Raw genomic sequence first — 23,988 nt, 5'->3', positions numbered from 1 at the left:
CGAGCTGGAACTAAACTGCAATATTATTTACCCTGCTGCCTACTGGACATAATACAAGAAAGTGCCATGGAAGCTGCTGGAGGAGAAAAGTTATTAGCAATCATATACAGCTTTGAAGTCTGTGACACAAGATATTAACCTGCCAGGCAAGATGTGCCCAATGGTATAATACTGGCATGACTGTATAACCACTCAGCTTGAATAGAAAGGAATTTCCACATGGTATTATAAACCCGGTTAAAATCCAAGGCTGGTTTATCATAAGGCCTGGGAGTGGGAATTACCACTAACATTTTGCTAATTTGGCATGTTGTTAAACTCCCTTCTAAATATTTATGTTTATATCCATAGGCAAATGCTACATTAACCATGACCATAGAAGCATGCCTTTGTAGTCAATAGCAGTGAAAGCAGAGACTGACAACTTCTTGGGATTCTGAGAATAAGTAGCAGTTGTGGTCTCAGTCCTAAACAGGTCATTTACACCAACCACCCTTTAAAGCTCAGGGAACATCCCAGAAGACAAAGCAGAAAGAAGGTAAAAGCCAGATAATAGGAAGGAAAGCTGCAAAATGCTACCTTCTAAATATCATACAGTGATCTCAATCATAAGCTGACAGAAAATGCTGCTACTTGCACAGGCTGGAACATGATTGAGGCTGACAACCTCCAGTAGAAACTGGAATGATTGAGGTGGGGGTCATGGGATAGTACCCCTCCCTGGGAAACTATTGGCTACTATGAATACTGGAAGGAGAGGAAGTCACCCTCTTTGTTTATGTGCACCCTGGGGAGCCCACCAGGCTCTAACAGATAGTTTACATCCATAATCATGCACATAGGCGTAGTTGAACTAAATGGGTCACAAAGAAAAGCAGACGGACATGAATGTGGGAAATGGACTTGTATGGTGGGGTTGACTAGGGTGGGAGGGGGAAAGAGGAAGCAGTTTATTATAATTATAATACATTATGTATATAATTAAATTGTCAAATAATATGCTTAATTAATAAAGAATCAGGCCAGGCACAATAATGCACATCTTTCTTTTTAACCTTTTATTGATTCTTTGTAAATTTCACATCATGCACCCCAATTCCACTCATCTCCTCATCCCTTTGTATCTGCTTTCTGCCCTTGCAAACTCTCCCTGCTGAAAGAAAGAAAGAGAGAGAGAGAGAGAGAGAGAGAGAGAGAGAGAGAGGAAGAGAAGAGAAGGGAAGGGAAGAGAAGAGAAGAGAAGAGAAGAGAAGAGAAGAGAAGAGAAGAGAAGAGAAGAGAAGAGAAGAGAAGAGAAGAGAAGAGAAGAGAAGAGAAGAGAAGAGAAGAGGAGAGAAGAGGAGAGAAGAGGAGAGAAAAGGAGAGAAAAGGAGAGAAAAGGAGAGAAAAGGAGAGAAAAGGAGAGAAAAGGAGATAGAAGATGGAAGCTGTACTGTGTCACAGTGTGTCACACAGCCTACTCTTTTGTCCACACATCTTTTCTTGCAAATGTTCTTTGCAATGAGTCATTGGTCTGTTTCAAAGCCTCTGGCTTCTGCTACACTATCAGTACTGGACCCTCACTTGGACTGCTCTTGGATATGCTGTTGTTTCCCTGTGTCATGGAGATCCTGAAGCTTTGGATCTGCAGAACTGGCTCTTTCATGAACTCTGGCAGTTCATAGATTGGGTAAATGTTGGGATGGGGCAACTCAAAACCCTGGTTCTGGGCCTGGATGGTAGCTGAGTTGGTCGGCCAGCCAGCTCTCCCAAACCCACACCACCAGGGCAAGCTCTCCAGCTCTTCCCCAATTAGCTCACCTAATGCCACAGCCAGTTCTCCTGATCTCATGCCCACGAGACCAGCCACCCACCCCCATGCCACCAGGACCAACTCTACTGTGCTGCTCAGGTGAAGTGCAGAACCTGCTCTCCTGAATGCTGCAGCTGACAAGGGGTGGAGACAGTTCTCCTTTTCTCATGACGCAGGGCCAATCTTCCCTCCAGCCACAGGTAGCAAGTGGGGGGCGGGGGGAGGACAAATGATGCACATCTTTAATCATAGTGCTCTGGAAAAAAAGGTAGTCAGATCTCTGTGAGTTCCAGGCCAGCCCCATTACATAGCACATTCCAAGACAGCCAGTGCTACATAGTCAGACCCTGTCACAAATAAATAAAATAAAATTTAAATTTAAAAAGACCATGTGATAATATAAAACAAGAACAGATATAATCCCCATAAGAAATTAATATAGTATTTATGACAGTGGAACACCAATATTCTCATTTGTCAGTTATATATGTTAAAAGTTGATCTTTATTCACCCAAGACAAAAACATGTTATACTCTAAATGAACATTGTTACTGCTTTGAATTATGTGTATTTGTGTATGTACATTAGTGAAGGTAACAGCAGAGACTAGAGCAGTCGCCTCTCCATGCGGCTGGAGTTATAGGTAATTATATACACGGATGCTAGGAATTTAACTCAGGTCCTCTGGAAGACCTCAGTATGTGCTCTTAACCACTGAGCCATCTCTGTAGCCATGGAAATTCTATTTATTTTACAGGAGTGTTTGCCTGTGGTAGTATATGCTCTTAACCACTGAGCCATCTCTCTAGCCCCAAAAATTCTATTTATTTTTTATTTATCTATTTATTTATCTATTTATTTATTTATTTATTTATTTATTGTATAGTACCCTCTGCCTGTGGTGCCCACAAAGACCAGAAGAAAGCATTGGATCCCCAGGGACTGAAGTTATAGTTGAGATTCTCTGTGGATTCGGGAATTCAAACCCAAGTCCTGGAAGAACACCCAGTAGTCTTAGAATTTCAGAAAATTACATTTTCTGCATGCTTCTGGCTACCATGACTTCCCCAGGTTGGACTTTACCATGCTAGTCTAAGCTGAAACAAATCCTTCTTTTAAATTCTTTTGACAGGCATTTTGACACAACATTAAGATAAGTAAATAAACAGCTTCCATACTTGAAATGGTGATTCTCATTTCAAAGGTGAGAATAGCAGTTAACTAAAAGGTGCTCTTTGGTAAGGTCAGTTATCTCTACCATGTATTGTCCCCTTTCTTCTCTTTGTATCTGCTGCTTTTCATTTCAGTTGTCACATGATGACAGAGACAGGAAGAGTGGGACTAAGAGTCACTTATCCCCGATCACTATGGGGAAGCATCCTTCACAGCCTTTAAAAGAACAACCACCAAAGATTCACATTTCAACTGTGTTCCAGGGCACTGGATCTTACCATCCAGTTCTGTAGAGCAGTACATTAACACAACACCAGTGCTGTTGTATGTACAGTTGTACCAATGTCCCTCTGTGTTACCACTTACAAACTTAGCTCTATCTACCTCCCACCAAATAGATGGTTTTATATGGCATAATGATGGGAAAGAGTTGATAGCTGTGCCTTTCTAAGTATCCTCATAGGATACTTGAGAGATTCAGAAGAGGTGGACATCCAGGCTCAAGAGCCATACTGTTCTCTACTTGATAAGGAAACTAAGTGGTGTGAAACTACTTGAGAGCCAGCTCTGGTTTTCTAACTTCGTCACTTTATCCATATAAGAAATATAAGAAATATGGGCATTTAGGGGCTAGAGAGATGGCTCAGTGGTTAAGAATACCAGAATTGATCCAGGTTCAATTCCCAGCATCCAAGTGGTAGCTTGTGTGAATAGTCTGTAACTCTAATCCCAGGGCATCTAGCACCCTCACACAGACATACAAGCAGGCAGAACACCAATGCACATAAAACAAAGAATTTTTTTAAAAACAGAAACGTGGGCATTCAAATATACGATTTTATACTTCTAAAGACATAAAGAAAACCCTGGAAATGTATTAGACACGTGGACTGACACGCTTTATCAAAGAGCTGCTTAAGCTTTAGAATAAAGGCATTCAATGTCTGTCTTGACAACCTAAATAAAAATGTTGGGTTTTTTTTCCATAATGCTCTCTGTTTACACATGGGTCTATCTGTTGACAACAATTTAATAATCCCCATTGAAACTCCACTACTAGCAGTTCAACTAGCCGGTTGATTTCCACTTACTTGCCCAATCTGTTTAGCTTTCATAATAAGCCTGAGACTAAGGGACCAGGACACAACACAGGGGCCCAGGGCAAAATGTTAGAGAGTCAAACCAAATAGAGTTCTTGTTTAGCCTCTAAAGTATTTGGACACCAGCCAACATATGTCAATAATTGTAAATGTGTATATATGCATGTTTTAATAATGTTTTAATGACACCCATTAAAATTGCACCATCAATGCTACAATCAGTCAGTTACTTCTACTGCCCTAACCAATAAGAGTCCCTTTGTCAGGCTTATATTAAGCCTGAGGCTAAGGGATTTGAATATAAGACAGAAACAAAGTAGAAAAACCTCAAAGATGTGACTGCTTGAGTTTGCTATCGAGGCAAATGAAGCAAGGGCACGAAGATATTCAATCATGCAAAGAGTTTTGCATCCAGAAGAACATCTTTCAGTGATTAATGTCAACAGTTGCTGCACAGTGGACCTAGCATCATATCATATTCTCTGAAGTTTTGAGATAAAGGAAATAGGTAAAGATATTCAGCTGCTAGCTAGGATTAGGGTTATGGCATATTGAAATCAAGATGGTGTCATTGATTATGTTTAACTAACTTAAATTTAAATGTTTTCCAGGAATATTAACTATTTCATACCAAAAACAATCTTCTCACCAACAAACAACAAAGGTAGGTGTCACGAACTAGAAGGGGACATTGTGTTAAGAAGAATTCAGAGGGTGGCCTGGGTCTAAGACAAGTCATTGGACAATTGTTAAGAGCTTTTTGACTACTTGGTTTATGGCTGCCACATGTTAAATCAATGCAAACAAAAAGGTTTTCTGATAAATGCAACTCTTTAATTTTTTCCAATGTTCTTATAATGAAAAATGTAAAGATACACATATTGAATTACAGAGAAAAGAGAACAATGTGTCTCCATTCTCTGTATCTCCTCCTGTTTTCACAACCTTCCTTCCAGGAAATGCATACTGAATAGGTAATATTCCTAGATCAATCACTCATTGAATTAACAATACCTAAGAACCATGGAATTCAATAGTGAAACATTTATCGATGATGTAATGAGGCAAGAAGTTGCATTACAAAAAGAAAGAAAGAAAGAAAGAAAGAAAGAAAGAAAGAAAGAAAGAAAGAAAGAAAGAAAGAAAGAAAGAAAGAAAATAAAGAGAGCCTCCTATCAAAGCTCCAAGCACCCCTCCATTAGTCCACTGCACTCCATTTTTCTGTGATTTCTGGGTGGCTGTGCCATTTCACCACTGTTTGATATTATTTCCCTTCCTCTCCTGTTGAAATTTATCCAGACAGTGACAAATTCTTGTCTCCACTGTTAAAGCTTAAAGTTTCCTATAACTGCCCTAAATAGAGCCCTGTGCTTTCATGACACTAGGATATAATTGGTTGATCCCACAACTGTTGTCACACTAAATATCTGTATTTTCATCAGACTGAATACTGCTCCAGAATAACACCTTTGCTACACCTTTGTGCAATGTAGCTAGCCTACGTCTAGTCCCAACTGTACAATAAGGACCACAACCAATGTGTGAAAAATTACTGGACTCATTGATTAAATGTATACTTTTGAAAAGCCTAATAAACTTGGTGTCATGAATACAATCAAACCTAATTTAGAGAAATCCAGATCACTTTATTGAACATCAGTTTTTGCTGCACAATCTTAGGGGGCTGCAGATGTGTGGGAGAGTGGAAAGGTAGATGATGTATCCAAGTCTATCTGGAAACGTCATGACTTTTCTAATAAATAACCAGTCAGGAAGCATTTTTTCTGGTATCTTTATACTAAAATTAAGATGAAAAAATAACTCCAATTTACTGGATGAATAAAGAGTGGTTGTTGCAATAAGTAGAATGGCTTTGAAGCTAAATAGAACTACATTTAAAGCTCAGATTTTCAACATACAATTGCTGTGGTTTTGTGGTAGTCCCACTTTTCATCTCCTGAAACGAAGTAAAAACTGATAATTCACAAGAATGTATGAAATTACCATTCACAAGACTCCTTATCAGTTAGGGTAAATAGACCCTCCAGGCCACCATAACACTTCAACTGCTTTTCTCCAAAACCTACAAATGGTTCTGATGATAATGCAGACTGGAGAGAGGAAGCAGGAACAGAGGGGAGGAGAGTAGATTTCTAGTTGACTCCTGTGTTTTCACAGAGGCTAACATTGGGAACCTGTATTGAAGCTAGAAAGCCTCATCCTTTTTCAGTCCTACGGCATCTCACATAAGTCTCATACACACACACACACACACACACACACACACACACACACACACACACCACGGCCTCCTACACACATATACACAAACATACACAAACACACACAGTTTCCTTCTCTTCCTTGCTTGATCAAACTGATATTGTTGACAGCTCACAGTTCAGCTCAATCATGCACTTGGTTGCTAACAGAATAAGGAGGTGGTGAAACTACTGGCTCAGTATCTGTCTCACCATTGTGGCCACATCACTAACTGCCTTAGTAAGTGCCTGAAGTCTCCTTTAGTGGAAAAACAAGTCACCTTTCAGAAGAATTCCAAATTCTCCATGTGCTCACATCCAAGAGTCTCCCTGAACAACTGATACAAAGAATAACAAATTAGAGACACTCAACTTGAAAATTGTCCTTCCACTTTATGTTCTTAGGAAAGCAAGAACCTTTGACCCTCAAGTAGCATAACCAAAAAAGAGAATTTAAAAGATCTCATTTGAGCAAAACAAACAGAAAAATGGTTTACTGAGACAATTGTAAGTTTCATACCAAAAACATCAAAATGAAAACCATAGTGACATTTTTCGTTTGTTTAGTCTACCTAAGTGTCATTACTTAATGTGTTTTCTTTTCCAATGTTACTCTCTAGGGGAACAATTATTGAACGATTTTTCTATGTGCAAATTTGATTTGATCATTTAATTAACTGCAATATTTAGAAAGTGGACAACTTGAACAATTTCAGGTACTATAGACATAATGAGCATCTGAATTGTGCCCTAAGAGCTTAGGAAGGCAAAAGAAATATCTCGAGGCTTAAAACAAAAACAAAAAAAACAACAAAAAAAAAACAAAAAAAAAAAAAGCAAAGAAAAAAGGAGAATTAATGAGATGGAAAACTATACCAGGGTGAAAGAACTTATTTTCCTTGGCCTGACCCAAAGTCAAGAAGTGAGCATGGTGCTCTTTCTTTTCCTTCTCCTGGTGTATGTGACAACTCTGCTGGGGAACCTTCTCATCATGGTCACAGTGACCTGTGAGTCTCGCCTTCACACCCCCATGTATTTCTTGCTCAGGAATTTGTCTGTTGCTGATATCTGCTTTTCCTCCATCACTGCCCCCAAGGTTCTGGTGGACCTTCTCTCAGACAGAAAGACCATCTCTTTCAATGGCTGTCTCACTCAGATGTTCTTCTTCCACCTTATTGGGGGAGTGGATGTGTTTTCTCTGTCTGTGATGGCTCTAGATCGATATGTGGCCATCTCTAAGCCCTTGCACTATGTGACCATCATGAGCAGAGGCCGTTGCATTGGGTTAATAGTGGCCTCCTGGGTGGGGGGCTTTGCCCACTCCATAGTGCAGATTTCTCTCTTGCTGACACTTCCATTCTGTGGACCCAATGTTCTTGATACTTTCTACTGTGATGTCCCCCAGGTCATCAAACTTGCCTGCACAGACATCTTTGTTCTTGAGCTGCTGATGATTTCCAATAATGGAATGCTCACCACACTATGGTTTTTCTTGTTACTGGTGTCCTACATGGTCATATTATTATTGCTGAAGTCTCAATCAGGAGAGGGCAAGAAGAAAGCCATCTCTACCTGCACCTCCCACATCACTGTGATCACCCTGCACTTTGTGCCCTGCATCTATGTCTATGCCAGGCCCTTCACTGCCCTCCCCACGGATAAAGCCATCTCTGTCACCTTTACAGTCATCTCCCCTCTGTTGAACCCCTTGATCTACACTCTAAGGAACCAGGAAATGAAGTCAGCCATGAGGAGACTCAGGAAAAGACTTGGACCTTCTTATTGGATAGAGAGGTAACTTCTGCCTGTTGGTAACTTAAATATTTCTAACATTAAAAAAAACAACTATTTGCTATGCCTCCTCCTCATTTCCTTTATTCTGATATATTAAAACACCAATAAGCTGTCAAATGGATAGTTCTAATTCTCCTTTATATTTTCAGAATTTGAACTCATGTCTTAACAACTGAGACTATAAATAAATCTTGCAGATATCTATGATGTTGAAAGAAATAAACAAATTAGAATAAGATTTCAAAATCTATTAAGTCTTTAGCATCTGTTTTATTCGTTTGGTTTTATATTTTGACATGGATTTTATTCTGTTGCCCAGGCTAGCTGGATACTAAGTGTCACAGGGTATCCTCAGACACAACAACCCTCTTGTACTTGCTACCAAGTGCTAAGATTGCAGGTGTGAGACAAAAATACCAGGATAGCTTCAAATACTTAATCTAATTTTATTTGTGAACCAATGAGGCTTTATTTATAGACAATAAAATCTGAATTTCATAGAACTTTCTTTCATGTGTTAACTTTATATTTTGAACAGATATTTTTCACTAAAACCAAAAGGACTCCCAGTGATTTAATCAGGGTATCTGCAGTTTTACTTTCCTGAGTATCTCTTGCAGTTTTATGATGTCATAATCAAAAGATGGATGCAGTTACAACCCAAAGCAAATGACATTTTCTCAAAACTCCTCATTCCAAGTTCCAATCATCCTATCTTGTGGTTATGTACAAACAGATATCTACAGAGTGTCCCAATAAAACATCAAGGAATACATAAAACACATCTTACAAATTCAGAAAAATTGAAGTAATGCCATGTAACTTGTCTGATCATAATACCATAAAACTTAAAGTCAACAGCAGATGAATCGCTAGTAAATATAAAAACTCGTGGGCATTAAACACACATTTCTAGATGACAAATGGGGCAAGGAAGGAAGAAATTAAAGTTTTCTTGGGAATAAAAGAAAATGAAAACACAATGCAACAAAACCTCAGAGTTATATTAAAAGCAGTTCTAGGAGGGAATGTGCAGCTCTAAACATTTCATTTAAAAATAAGAAAGGGGGAATAGAGAGATGGCTCAGTGCTTAAGATCACTGAATGCTCTTCCACAGAACCCAAGTTCAATTCCCAGCACCCACATGGCAGCTCACAACTGTCTGTAACTCCAGTAACTGACACTCTCACACAGACATACATACATACAGGCAAAACACCAATGCACATAAAATAAAAATAAATTTTAAAATCAGAAAGTGGATAAATAAATGACTAATGGTGCAAGTCAAGATTTTGGAAGGGCAAAAACAAGATAAACGTAAATGCAGAAGATTGGAAGAGATACTAAAAACAAAACATAAATTAATGAAATAGAAACAAAGAAAACAATACAAGGAATCAAAGAGAAGATAAACAAGATACACCTTTGGTCCAAATGACCAAAAGAAAGAAAGGGCTCACATTAACAGAAGCAAAAATGAACAGGGAACCATTATAACAGACATCAAGAAAATTTAGAATATTATAAAAGAATACTATAGTGCATTAAATTGAAAATACAAAGAAAATGGATAAGTTTCTAGATTCATTCAAATCACCAAAGTTAAATGAAGATGAGCTCAGCAACCTAAACACACCCATGACAAAGGTAAATGAAAGCCTAATAAAACCTGCTCAACAACAACCAAGAAATCCAGACCCAAATAGATTCACAACACTCTTCTCCTGGATGCTCAAAACAGACCTATGACTAATACTTCTTATTCAAAAGATCTATCTCATTTCAGAGTAATAATTTATAATGTGTATGCCTATAAATTCTATAACCCCAATTCCCAGAAACCTACTCTCCTTTCTGTGCTCCATGGACAAGAAAGCGTGCACATGGTGCATAGACACACATGCAGGAAACAGAAATAAATAATTTTTAAAAAGAATAACAGGTTTTTAATCCAGGCTATGGTAGTGCATGCCTTTAATCCCAACAGAGGGGGCAGAGACAGGAGGATATCTGAATTGAGGGCAGCCTTATCTACAGAGGAAGTTTCAGGTAATGCAGGGATACACAGACAAACCCTGTCTTGCAGGGAAGGGGGAAGTTAAAAAATAACAGTTTTTAAATACTAGAACCTACTTTTTCATTTTGGAAAGATCCATGAAATGGATATATTTTAAATATCAAAATATAAACTTTGAAAGAAATGAATGTTACTTATTAATTTGAAAATTATAGAAATAAAAAAGAGTCATAGTAACACAGGTGACAGCACATGTTGTCGAGGATGTGGAGAAAGAGGAACACTCCTCCATTGCTGGTGGGACTGCATACTGGTACAACCACTCTGGAAATCAATCTGGAGGTTCCTCAGAAAACTGGAAATAGATATACCTGAAGACCCAGCTATACCACTCTTGGGCAAATACCCAAAAGATGCCCTTACCATACCACAGGGGTATGTGCTCCACTATGTCCATAGAAGCCTTATCTGTGAAACAACATAGAAATGATTTTTAAAGAATAAACATGTTATCTTCAGATGCTGAGAAAATTTATTTTCAATTCATAAGTCTGAGTCAGCAAAACTACTTTTAAGAAGTAAAAATTGTTTAGTAAAGTGGCAGTAGATAATTCCCCTCTAAGATCCATGACCTCACTAGTCCTAAGAATCTGGGTAAGCTCTAGTGCCAGACCTGATTTCCATCCTGTTAAACAAACTGTAAGTCCAATTAGAGAGCTGTTGGTTACTGCCAAGATATCAGTGCCACTGTTGCACTCTTGGGCTGTCTTACCACCCTTGTCTCTGTTGTGTATCGTAGGTGTCACTGTGAAGTAGGATTGCTGGTTGCTTCACTCCCTTGGGCACTTGACTAGAACCTTCAACACAACTGCAGCAAAGGCTCAGGGAACATCTCAAGAAAGGAAATCTGCTGTAAGACTATGTCTCCTAGAAACAGTGGGGAAGCTGTACCCATGGTAGCTCAGCAGTGTGGCTGACTAAACCAGACCTGAACAAATACAACACCTATAGGTGTGATAACCTAGAAACAGAACATTTCGTGGCGCTCAAACAATGCTGATTACTCAATCTTGAAATCACACACAAGTAACACTAAACATACCAAACAAATTGTATTTGTACATACATTCATATATAAGTATGAATAATAACTAACGAAAAAAACACAGCATGAATCTTAGAGGGAGTGGCAGAGAGGACATGGGAAGGGATAAATTGAACTATGTTACTATACTAAAAACAAAAACAAACAAATAAAAGGCCATGAAGTTGAGAAAGATCAATGTGTCAGGGAACTGAAGGAATTGAACTGAAAAAATCAGGGTTTCATATGATCAACATGCACTGTACTAACTATTATGGAATTTTCATAGAATTTGTAAATGTATATTTTTGGAAACATGCTACGCACACTCCAGTGAAGTCTGCTTGGCAGGCCGAGGGGCCTAGAAGCACTCATGAGGAAGGGAGTTTCAAGGAAATACAACCTCCTGGAACCAGGCATTCTCATAACCCATATATTTATACCCTATCCCCGAGTTAGTCTGGTGTATGGATCCACGTGCTCTCTTTTAGTATTATTTTATTATAAGTGCCCTTAAAGATTGAATTCTGACATAGGTAAGCCTCCCGCAGTGTTCCAATGTCCTAAAAAATCCTTGAAGCCAACAAACTTGGAATTCAGTAAGAATTCAGTAAGAATGTTACCTATTCAGTAACATTCAATTTTACTTCTAGTAGAGACAGTGAAACTAATTAGGCATTACAAAGAACAGAGCCAGAATAGCTCAGGGCTAGTCTGCAGAGTGTTTACTTGGGACAATAGCCAGTCTTACAAGGGAATTCACAATGGCCTAAGGAATAGGTAGGTTTACCATGAAAGAGTTAGGAAATCCTCCTGAGACAGGTTTCTTCACTAGGCCCAAAGAAACAGTCTAAATCAGACAATTACTAAGAACCCCTGGTGGTGGGCTTAACAATAGACTAGCATTACACCTGGCTCCCTTGTTAGTGGCAGTGGCCTGGTTCCCACCTTCTTTTGATGTATACATTCCTTTTGTATTGTGTCACTGTAACTCTGCAGATGTATCTCACCTGGTTTCTTGTCGCTCTTCTGTATAAAAAGTATGAAGCTCAACTTGAAAAATTACACTCAGATTCTACACAATCTCTTGTGTTGCTTCTCTCTGTCGTTCATTCGCCTACTCCTTGTCCACCTGCAACCAGAGACCTGTTCTATGCAGACAGGGACCAAAAAGGGTCTGCAGCAGAAATATAAATAGCAATGCACTGCAAAGTGTAAATGGACAGCAATATAGCTGTATTAGTCAGGGTTCTCTAGAGTCACAGAACTTATGGATAATTTCTAAATAGTAAAGGAATTTATTGATGACTTACAGTCGGCAGCCCAATTCCCAACAATGGTTCAGTCGCAGCTGTGAATGGAAGTCCAAGGATCTAGCAGTTACTCAGTCTCACGCAGCAAGCAGGCGAAGGAGCAAGAGCAAGAGCTAGACTCCCTTCTTCCAATGTCCTTATATTGTCTCCAGCAAAAGGTGTAGCCCAGATTAAAGGTGTGTTCCACCACACCTTTAATCCCAGATGAAAGGCATAGCCCAGATTAAAGATGTGTTCCTTAACTCGGAGATTCAATCTTCTGGAATCCATAGCCACTATGGCTCAAGATCTTCAAACCAAGATCCAGATAAGGATCTCCAAGCCTCCAGATAAGGGTCACTGGTGAGCCTTCCAATTCCGGATTGTAGTTCATTCCAAATATTGTCAAGTTGACAACCAGGAATAGCCACTACAATAGCTAACTAGGACCAAGAAAATAACTCTTCCTTAACTCTGAGTAACAGCCATGAGAGAGAGTTGGCTTTCACTATGTTTATCCTACTCCTGTTTTTCAGGAAGAAAGTTGAAAATGAATATACCAATTTGTGATTGTTATTGTTTGTTGATATTTAGTTTTAGAAGAGGGGTTGTGAGGTTTTCTTTTTTTTTTTTTTTTTTTTTTTACTTTTCTTTTCTTTTCTTTTGAGACAGGGTCTCTCTATGTTGCACTGGCTGTCTTGAAACTCACTATGTAGACCAGGCTAGACTTGATCTCAGAGATCTGCATGTTTCTGCTGTCCAAGTGCTGGAATTGAAGGTAAGTGCCATTGATTTTTTTAAAGAGGTAGTAGTATAGGCTATGGAGCACTCACAAAAAGGGGCCTATCATGACTGCCCTCCAACAGACCCAACAAGCAGCTGAAAGAGTCAGATGAAGATATTTGTACCCAACCAATGGACAGAAGCTGCTGACCATTGTGGTTGCATTAAGGAAAAGCTAGAAGAAGCTGAGGAGGAGGGCAACCCTGTAGGAGGACCAGCAGGCTCAATGAACCTGGAACCCTGAGATCTCACAGACACTGGACCACCAACCAGGCAGCATACAACAGCCAATATGAGGCCCCAACATATACAGCAGAGGACTACCTGGTCTGACTTCAGTCAGAGAAAATACACCTAACCCTCAAGAGACTGGAGGCTCCAAGAGATTAGATGTCTGGTGGAGTGGAGGGTGGGACACGAGGACATCCTCAAGGAGACAGGTGGCAGGGAGGAGGTATGGGGTGTGGAACAGTTGAAGGGTGGACCAAAAGGGGAAGAAAATCCTCTGTGAGTTACCATGACCATGGTGTCTCATCACAGCAATAGAAAAGCAGTTTAAAACAGTTCTCATGATTGTTCCTTGTGCTCTCTGAAAGAGTAGTAAACTCAGTGCTCCAAGGTATGCTAATCATAAAACAGATAGTGACATTCCTCCACCCACCCACTTCCTGAGTTCAAGGAGTATTCATTCAAAGAAAGTCACCCTGACCATTACCAGAAGCTGCAATGCAAATGTGCTATTGTTAGGGGCTCTTAAAAACTGTCTTGAGAGTTAACAATTACCAGGTATTCCTTGTGACACCTGTGACTTTGTACTTCCTTGTGACTCTTAACTGGTATTTTTGGTATTTTCCAACAATGCCCTTCCCACCTCCTTGAGTTGTGGTTTTTTCCTTTAAATACCCCCTTACTCAGCTACTCGGGGCACCACGGTCCTCTACCCCTGCGTGGTGTATGACCGTGGGCCTGAGAGTGCTCTTGAATAAAAATCCTCTTGCAATTTGCAGCAAAACCGTTTCTTGTAGGTGATTTTGGGGTGTCGCCTCTCCTGAGTCAGAACGTGGGGGAGTCCTCACGTTGTGAGTCTTTCATCTCCATACAATCTCACTATGTGTTCTTTCCATACAAGCCCGGCCCCACTCAGAGCAGCCACATTCCTGCCAAGACTCACCATTCTTTTGCTATACTTTCAGAGATAATAGCTTACTATTGAGTTACTTTCTATCCCTACTCTGCTCTATTTTCCTATTCTGAAATAACACACAATCTTATTTATTTTAGCAGATACTTGTATCTTACCCCTGGAATGTCAGTGCTGTCTCATACCTGGCATCTTGGAGTATGTCATGAACACTAGTTAATGCCTTTTACTGAAAATTGGACTCTACATTTTCTACATGATTTTGCTTCCATGACTTCTTCACCTTGGATTCTGTCCTCAAACTGTGTGACAAAATGAATACGTTCTTCTTTAAATCACTTTTTTGGGGGTCAGAGGGAGTGTTTTGATACAGCAATAGGACAAGTTACGTTGAAAACTTCTACACTTGGTGAAATAATTACTTAACTTTTAGACCATTTTTTGAGAAATAAGTTTGCCTCTACCCTGCATTTGTCCTATTCCACTTTTTGTATCTGTTTCTCTTTTTTTCATTTAATATAGAATATGATTAATGTTCTACTTTCATTTCTGTTGGTGTGATAATGTAGCCTGATAAACTTAGAAGAAATGGGTTTGTTTTGGCTTAAAATTCCAGGTTACAGTCAATAATTTTGAGAAAGTCAAACAAGGAATCTCAAACAGCTTGTCATGTCACTTTCACAGCCAAAAGCAGAGAAAAATCAATCCATGCCTGCTCAGTCACTTGCTTACCTGTACTCAGCCCAATTTTCCCACTCTTATATAGGTCAGGACTCCCAGCCTAGGGCCTGGTACCACCCACAGTGATCCCAGTCTTCCCACACTGAGTAACTTAATAAGACAGTCTCCCAAAGACATAACCACAAGCCAACATAACGAAGACAACCCTTGATTGAGACCATTTTGCCAAGGAATTTACATAGTGTCAAACTGACAATTAAAACTAAGCATCACACTCCATCATTTGTCAAACTTGACACACAAATACATCACTTTTGAACAACAACCTTCAACTGCTTGTCCCCATGGTCTGAGAGTTTTTTCATAGGCAAAATATAGACCAACTTTAAAAGGAAGCCCTCTTAACTGTGGACTCCTATAAAATTTTAATGGTTGTATAATTCCACCATATGGTGTCATAAAGTAACATTCTTATTCAAAAAGTGAAAAAGCAGAGTATCACAAAAAGCAATAAAACTAAAGCAAAACCAAATTTGGAAGAACAAATATCAAGCCCTGTAGCTCAGGGACCAATACCTGAAACTTGTTTTCTGGGCCTCCAGGAGCTTGTGTAGTACAGGTCATGTCATATTACTGATCCTCTTCAGTCTCAGCCAGACCAGCACACAAAGATTCTTAGCCAAAGTATCATACAAGCAGCCCTTCACACTGTTTCTGATAGACTATCTATTGCTTGGTAAAACCTATGAACCAGGCTCAACTGTCCTCAGATCCCAAGATCCAACTAAAATGGACCATTAAACATGGTTTCCAATATTCAAAAGATTTCCACCTCAATACACAAATACTTCCTCATTCTTCCCACAAAAAAATAGTCCAGGAGGGCACTGGAGAGATGTACCAGTGATTAAGAGCACATACTGCTCTTCCCGAGGACCTGAGTTTGATTCCCAGTACCCAAAGTAATTACAAGTTACGACTTGTAACTCTCACTCCAGAAATGTCAACGTCTCTCACTGCCTCAGGCACCTCTATGCCTGTGAAGGGCATATACTCCAACAGATGTGCACACACACACATATATAAATAAATAATGAATAACTGTGTTTTAAAGATAGTCCAAGGCTATCTTTAAATGTGCATGGCTGGAAATATCATAGTCAAAACCTCATTCTTGGTGCAAATTTCTATTTCAGCTTCATTTCTATAGCTTTGAAAAAAATACCCAAACCCAAACCAAAAAATAAAAAAAAAAAAACTTAAGGGAAATGGGTTCATTTCAGCATGTAATTCCAGGTCATACTTCATTGTTGTGGGAAAGTCAAGGTGAGGGAAACCTCAGACTGTCTGTAACCCCACCTCACTATAAAAATATCACTATTTGCTGATGATATGATAATATATAAGTGACCCTAAAAATTCTACCAGAGAACTCCTAAACCTGATAAACAGCTTCAGTGCAGTAGCTGGATATGAAATTAATGCAAACAAATCAGTGGCCTTTCTCTACACAAAGGATAAACGGTCTGAGAAAGAAATTAGGGAAACAACACCCTTCACAATAGTCACAGATAATATAAAATACCTTGGTGTAACTCTAACTAAGGGAGTGAAAGATCTATATGATAAGAACTTCAAGTCTCTGAAGAAAGAAATTGAAGAAGATCTCCCATGTTCATGGATTGGCAGAATTAATGTCAAAATGACTATCCTGCTGAAAGCAATCTACAGATTCAATGCAATCCCCATCAAACTTCCAACTCAATTCTTCAATGAGTTAGAAAGGGCAATTTGCAAATTCATCTGGAATAATAAAAAAACCTAGGATAGCAAAAACTATACTCAACAATAAAAGAACCTCTGGTGGAATCACCATGCCTGACCTTAAGCTGTACTACAGAGCAATTGTGATAAAAACTGCATGGTTCTGGTATAGCAACAGACAGGTAGATTAATGGAATAGATTGAAGACCCAGAAATGAATCCACACACCTATAGTAACTTGATCTTTGACAAGGGAGCTAAAACCATCCAGTAGAAAAAAAGACAGCATTTTCAACAAATGGTGCTGGCACAACTGGCGGTTATCAAGGAGAAGAATGCAAATTGATGCATTCTTATCACCTTGTACAAAGCTCAAGTCTAAGTGAATCAAAGACCTCTACATAAAACCAGAGACACTGAAATTTATGGAGGAGAATGTGGGGAAAAGCCTCGAAGATATGGGCACAGGGGAAAAATTCCTGAACAGAACAGCAGTGGATTGGGCTGTAAGATCAAGAATCGACAAATGGGACCTCATAAAATTGCAAAGCTTCTTTCTGTAAGGCAAAATATACTGTCAAAAGACAAAAAGGCCACCAACAGATTGTGAAAAGATTTTTACCAATCCTAAATCTGATAGGGGACTAATATCCAATATATACAAAGAGCTCAAGAAGCTAGACTCCAAAAATTCAAATAACCCCATTTTTAAAATGGGGTACAGAAAGGGGTGAGAAGCACCTGAAAAAATGTTCAACACCCTTAATCATCAGGGAAATGCAAATCAAAGCAACCTTGAGATTCCACCTCACTCCACTCAGAATGGCTAAGATCAAAATTCAGGTGAGAGCAGATGCTGGCGAGGATGTGGAGAAAAAGGAACACTCCTCCATTGCTGGTGGGAGTGTAAGCTTGTAGAACCACTCTGGAAATCAGTCTGGCGGTTCATCAGAAAATTGGGCCTAGTACTACCAGAAGATCCAGCAATACCTCTCCTGGGCATATACCCAGAAGATGTTCCAACTGGTAATAAGGATACATGTTCCAGTATGTCCATAGCAGCCTTATTTATAATAGACAGAAGCTGGGAGGAACCCAGATGCCCCTCAACAGAGGAATGGATACAGAAAATGTAGAACATTTACACAATGGAGTACTACTCGGCTATTAAAAACAATGAATTTATGAAATTCTTTGGCAAATGGATGTATCTGATATCATCCTGAGTGAGGTAACACAATCACAAAAGAAATCACTGGATATGTACTCACTGAAAAGTGAGTATTAGCCCAGAAACTTAGAATACCTAAGATACAATTTGCAAAACACAAGAAAATCAAGAAGAAGGAAGACCAACATGTGGATACTTCATTCCTCCTTAGAATAGGGAACAAAAACCCATGAAAGGAGTTACAGAGACAAATTTTGGAGCTAAGACAAAAGTATGGATGATCCAGAGACTACCACATCTGGGGATCCATCCCATAATCAGCCACCAAACCCAGACACTATTGCATATGCCAGCAATTTTGCTGAAAGGACCCTGATATAACTGTCTCATGTGAGGCTATGCCAGTGCCTGGCAAATACAGAAGTGGATGCTCACATTCATCTATAGGATGGAGCACAGGGCTCCCAATGGAGGAGCTAGAGAAAGCACCCAAGGAGCTGAAGGGGTCTGCAACCCTATAGATAGAACAACAATATGAACTAACCAGTACCTCCAGAGCTCATGTCTCTAGCTGCATATGTAGTGGAAGATGGCCTAGTCAGCCTAGTCAGTGGGAAGAGAGGCTGTTGGTCTTGCAAACTTTATATGCCCCAGTACAGGGGAACACCAGGGCCAAGAAGTGGGAGTGGTTAGGTAGGGTAGCAGGGAACGGGGACGGTATAGGGGACTTTCAGGATAGCATTTGAAATGTAAATGAAGAAAATATCTAATAAAAATTTGAAATAAAATAAAATATCTGGAATCCAGACAAATAAACACAACACTCTCTCTCTCAAAAAAAAAAAAAAAGTTGGGGTTTTCTTCCATAATGCTCTCTGTTTACACATGGGTCTATCTGTTGACAACAATTTAATAATCCCCATTGAAACTCCACTACTAGCAGTTCAACTAGCCGGTTGATTTCCACTTACTTGCCCACTCTGTTTAGCTTTCATAATAAGCCTGAGACTAAGGGACCAGGACACAACACAGGGGCCCAGGGCAAAATGTTAGAAAGTCAAACCAAATAGAGTTCTTGTATTGCCTCTAAAGTATTTGGACACCAGCCAACATATGTCAATAATTGTAAATGTGTATATATGCATGTTTTAATAATGTTTTAATGACTCCCATTAAAATTGCACCATCAATGCTACAATCAGTCAGTTACTTCTACTGCCCTAACCAGTAAGAGTCCCTTTGTCAGGCTTATGTTAAGCCTGAGGCTAAGGGATTTGAATATAAGACAGAAACAAAGTAGAAAAACCTCAAAGATGTGACTGCTTGAGTTTGCTATCGAGGCAAATGAAGCAAGGGCACGAAGATATTCAATCATGCAAAGAGTTTTGCATCCAGAAGAACATCTTTCAGTGATTAATGTCAACAGTTGCTGCACAGTGGACCTAGCATCATATCATATTCTCTGAAGTTTTGAGATAAAGGAAATAGGTAAAGATATTCAGCTGCTAGCTAGGGTTAGGGTTATGGCATATTGAAATCAAGATGGTGTCATTGATTATGTTTAACTAATTTAACTTTAAATGTTTTCCAGGAATATTTTTTCCAGGAATATTAACTATTTCATACCAAAAACAATCTTCTCACCAACAAACAACAAAGGTAGGTGTCACGAACAGGAAGGGGACATTGTGTTAAGAATTCAGAGGGTGGCCTGGGTCTGAGACAAGTCATTGGACAATTGTTAAGAGCTTTTTGACTACTTGGTTTATGACTGCCACATGTTAAATCAATGCAAACAAAAAGGTTTTCTGATAAATGCAACTCTTTAATTTTTTCCAATGTCCTTATAATGAAAAATGAAAGATACACATATTGAATTAGAGGGAAAAGAGAACAATGTGTCTCCATTCTGTGTATCTCCTCCTGCTTTCACAACCTTCCTTCCATGAAATGCATACCCAGTAGGTAATATTCCTAGATCAATCACTCATTGAATTAACAATACCTAAGAACCACGGAACTTAATAGTGAAACATTTATTGATGACGTAATGAGGCAAGGAATGGCATTACTAAAAAAACAAACAAACAAACCTCCTATCAAATTTCCAGGCACCCCTCCACTAGTCCACTGCACTCCATTTTTCTGTGATTTCTGTGAGGCTGTGCCATTTCACCACTGTTTGATATTATTTCCCTGCCTCTCCTGTTGAAATTTATTCAGACAGTGACAAATGCTTGTCTCCACTGTTAAGCTTAAAGTTTCCTATAACTACCCTAAATAGAGCCCTGTGCTTCCATGACATTAGAATATAATTGGTTTATCCCACAACTGTTGTCACACTAAATATCTGTATTTTCATCAGACTGAATACTGTTCCAGAATAACACCTTTGCTACACCTTTGGGCAATGTAGCTACCTAAGTCTAGTCCCAACTGTACAATAAGGACCACAACCAATGTGTGAAAAATTACTGAAGGACTCATTGATTAAATGTATACTTTTGAAAAGCCTAATAAACTTGGTGTCATGAATACAATCAAACCTAATTTAGAGAAATCCAGATCACTTTTTTGACATCAGTTTTTGCTGCACAATCTTAGGGGACTGCAGATGTGTGGGAGAGTGGAAGGGTAGATGATGTATCCAAGTCTATTTGAAAACGTCATGACTTTTCTAATAAATAACCAGTCAGGAAGCATTTTTTCTGGTATCTTTATACTAAAATTAAGATGAAGAAATAGCTCCAATTTACTGGATGAATAAAGAGTGGTTGTTGCAATAAGTAGAATGGCTTTGAAGCTAAATAGAACTACATTTAAAGCTCAGATTCTCAACATACAATTTCTGTGAATTTTTGTTAGTCCAACTTTTCATCTCCTGGGACTAAGAAAAAAACTGCTTATTCACAATAATGCATGAAAGAACCATTCACAAAACACATGATCGCTTGAGGAAAATAGACCCTCAAGGCCACCATAACACTTCAACTGCTTTTCTCCAAAACCTACAAATGGATCTGGTGATGATGCAGACTGGAGAGAGGAAGCAGGAACAGAGAGTAGATTTCTAGTTGACTCCTGTGTTTTCACAGAGACTAACATTGGGAACCTGTATTCAAACTAGAAAGCCTCATCCTTTTTCAGTCCTATGGCATCTCACATAAGTCTCATACACACACATACACACACACACACACACACACACACACACACACCATGGCCTCCTACACACATAAACACATACACACATACAGCACACACACACAGTTGCCTTCTCTTCCCTGATCAATCAAACTGATATTGTTGACAGCTCACAGTTCACAGAGTCCCATCATTCACTTGGTTGCTAACAGAATAAGGAGCTGGTGAAACTACTGGCCCAGTATCTGTCTCACCATTGTGGCCTCAGCACTACCTCTCTCACTAAGTGCCTGAAATCTCCTTTAGTGGAAAAGCAAGTCACCTTTCAGAAGAATTCCAAAATCTCCATGTGCTCACATCCAAAATTCTCCCTGTACAACTGATACAAAGAATAACAAATTAGAGACACTCAACTTGAAAATTGTCCTTCCACTTTATGTTCTTAAGAAAACAAGAACCTTTGACCCTCAAGCAGCATAACCAAAAAAGAGAATTTAAAAGATCTCATTTGAGCAAAACAAACAGAAAAATGGTTTACTGGGACAATTGTAATTTTCATACCAAAAGCATCAAAATGGAAACCATGGTGACATTTTTCATTTGTTTAGTCTACCTAAGTGTCATTACTTAATGTGTTTTCTTTTCCAATGTCACTCTCTAGGGGAAATTTTTTTTGAATGATTTTCTATGTGCCAATGTGATTTGATCATTTAATTAACTGCAATATTTAGAAAGTAGACAACTTGATCAATTTCAGGTACTACAGCCATAATGAGGAGCTTCTGAATTGTGCCCTAAGAGCTTATGAAGACAAGGGAAATATCCCGAGGCTTAAAACAAAAAGGCAACGAAAAAAAGGGAGATTTAATGGAGATGGAAAACTACACCAGGATCAAAGAACTTATTTTCCTTGGCCTTACCCAAAGTCAGCAAGTAAGCGCAGTGCTCTTTCTTTTTCTTCTCCTGGTGTATGTGACAACTCTGCTGGGGAACCTTCTCATCATGGTCACAGTGACCTGTGAGTCTCGCCTTCACACCCCCATGTATTTCTTGCTCAGGAATTTGTCTGTTGCTGATATCTGCTTTTCCTCCATCACTGCCCCCAAGGTTCTTGTGGATCTTACCTCAAACAGAAAGACCATCTCTTTCAATGGCTGTCTCACTCAGATGTTCTTCTTCCACCTTATTGGGGGAGTGGATGCATTTTCTCTGTCTGTGATGGCTCTAGATCGATACGTGGCCATCTCTAAGCCCTTGCACTATGTGACCATCATGAGCAGAGGCCGTTGCATTGGGTTAATAGTGGCCTCCTGGGTGGGGGGCTTTGCCCACTCCATAGTGCAGATTTCTCTCTTGCTGACACTTCCATTCTGTGGACCCAATGTTCTTGATACTTTCTACTGTGATGTCCCCCAGGTCATCAAACTTGCTTGCACAGACATTGTTGTTCTTGAGCTGCTGATGATTTCCAATAATGGAATGCTCACCACACTATGGTTTTTCTTGTTACTGGTGTCCTACATGGTCATATTATTATTGCTGAAGTCTCAATCAGGAGAGGGCAAGAAAAAAGCCATCTCCACTTGCACCACCCACATCACTGTGGTCACCCTGCATTTTGTCCCCTGCATTTATGTCTATGCCAGACCATTCACTGCCCTCCCCACAGATAAAGTCATCTCTGTCACCTTCACAGTCATCTCCCCTCTGCTAAACCCCTTGATCTACACTCTGAGGAACCAGGAAATGAAGTCAGCCATGAGGAGACTCAGGAAAAAATTTCGATTTTCTCATTGGATAGAGAAATAAATTCTGCCTGTTGGTAACTTAAATATTTCTAACATTAAAAAAATAAATAAAAGTTTTGCTCTGCTTCCTCCTCATTTCCTTTATTCTGATATATTAAAACACCAATAAGTTGTCAGATTCACAGTTCTAATTCTCCTTTATATTTTCAGAATTTGAACTCATGCGTTAACACCTGAGACTGTGAGGTTGAAAGAAATAAACAAATTAGAATATGATTCCAAAGTCTATTAAGTCTTTAGCATCTGTCTTATTCTTTTGGTTTTATTTATTGACATGGATTTTATTCTGTTGCCCAGGCTAGCTGGGTACTAAGTGTCACAGGGTATCCTCAGACACAACAACCCTCTTGTACTTGCTACCAAGTGCTAAGATTGCAGGTGTGAGACAAAATACCAGTATAGCTTTAATTACTTATTCTAGTTTTATTTTTATTTGTGAGCCAATGAGGCTTTATTTATAGGCACTAAAATCTGAATTTTATAGAACTTTCATGTGTTAACTTTATATTTTGAACAGATATTTTCCATTGAAACCAAAAGGACTTCCAGTGATTTGATCAGGATGTCTGCAGTTTACCTTTCTGAGTATCTCTTGCATCTTTAAGATGTCACAGTCAAAAGATGGATACAGTTACAACCTAAAGCAAATTAGGTTTTCTCAAAACTCATTCATTCCAACTTCTAATCATCCTATTTTGTGACTATGTACAAACAGACATCTACAGAGTATTCCAATAAATCACCAAGGAATATATAAAACAAATCTTATAAATTCAGAAAAATTGAAGTAACACCATGTAAATTGTCTGATCACGATACCATAAAACTTAAAATCAAAAGCAGATGAATCTCTACTAAATATAAAACTCGTGGACATTAAACACACCTTTCTAGATGATGAATGGGGAAAGGAAGGAAGAAATTTTTCTTGGGAATAAAAGAAAATAAAAACACAATGCAACAAAACCTCAGAGACAT

General features: G+C 39.0%; 2 protein-coding genes across 2 annotated transcripts; both read left to right on the top strand.

The window, feature by feature from the left end:
* Positions 1-7,189: 7,189 nt before the first annotated feature.
* On the top strand, positions 7,190-8,125 carry Olfr1425 (olfactory receptor 1425). Its single transcript, NM_001011853.1, has one exon. The coding sequence runs from the start codon at positions 7,190-7,192 to the stop codon at positions 8,123-8,125; it is 936 nt and encodes a 311-aa protein (NP_001011853.1).
* A 13,944-nt stretch (positions 8,126-22,069) lies between these two features.
* On the top strand, positions 22,070-23,011 carry Olfr1424 (olfactory receptor 1424). The gene has a single exon (NM_146681.1). It carries the CDS (start codon positions 22,070-22,072, stop codon positions 23,009-23,011), a length of 942 nt encoding a protein of 313 aa, NP_666892.1.
* The last annotated feature ends 977 nt before the right edge of the window (positions 23,012-23,988 follow it).

This window comes from Mus musculus, chromosome 19, assembly GCF_000001635.26.
Source record: "Mus musculus strain C57BL/6J chromosome 19, GRCm38.p6 C57BL/6J".
NCBI classification, from domain to species: domain Eukaryota; kingdom Metazoa; phylum Chordata; class Mammalia; order Rodentia; family Muridae; genus Mus; species Mus musculus.
Note: the sequence above shows the minus strand (reverse complement) of the source record. Positions and strands in the feature narration are given on the sequence as shown.

Bases quoted from the DNA above. Each gene is read 5' to 3' on its own strand.
- Olfr1425 (NM_001011853.1), top strand. From the start codon at position 7,190: ATGGAAAACTATACCAGGGTGAAAGAACTTATTTTCCTTGGCCTGACC.
- Olfr1424 (NM_146681.1), top strand. From the start codon at position 22,070: ATGGAGATGGAAAACTACACCAGGATCAAAGAACTTATTTTCCTTGGC.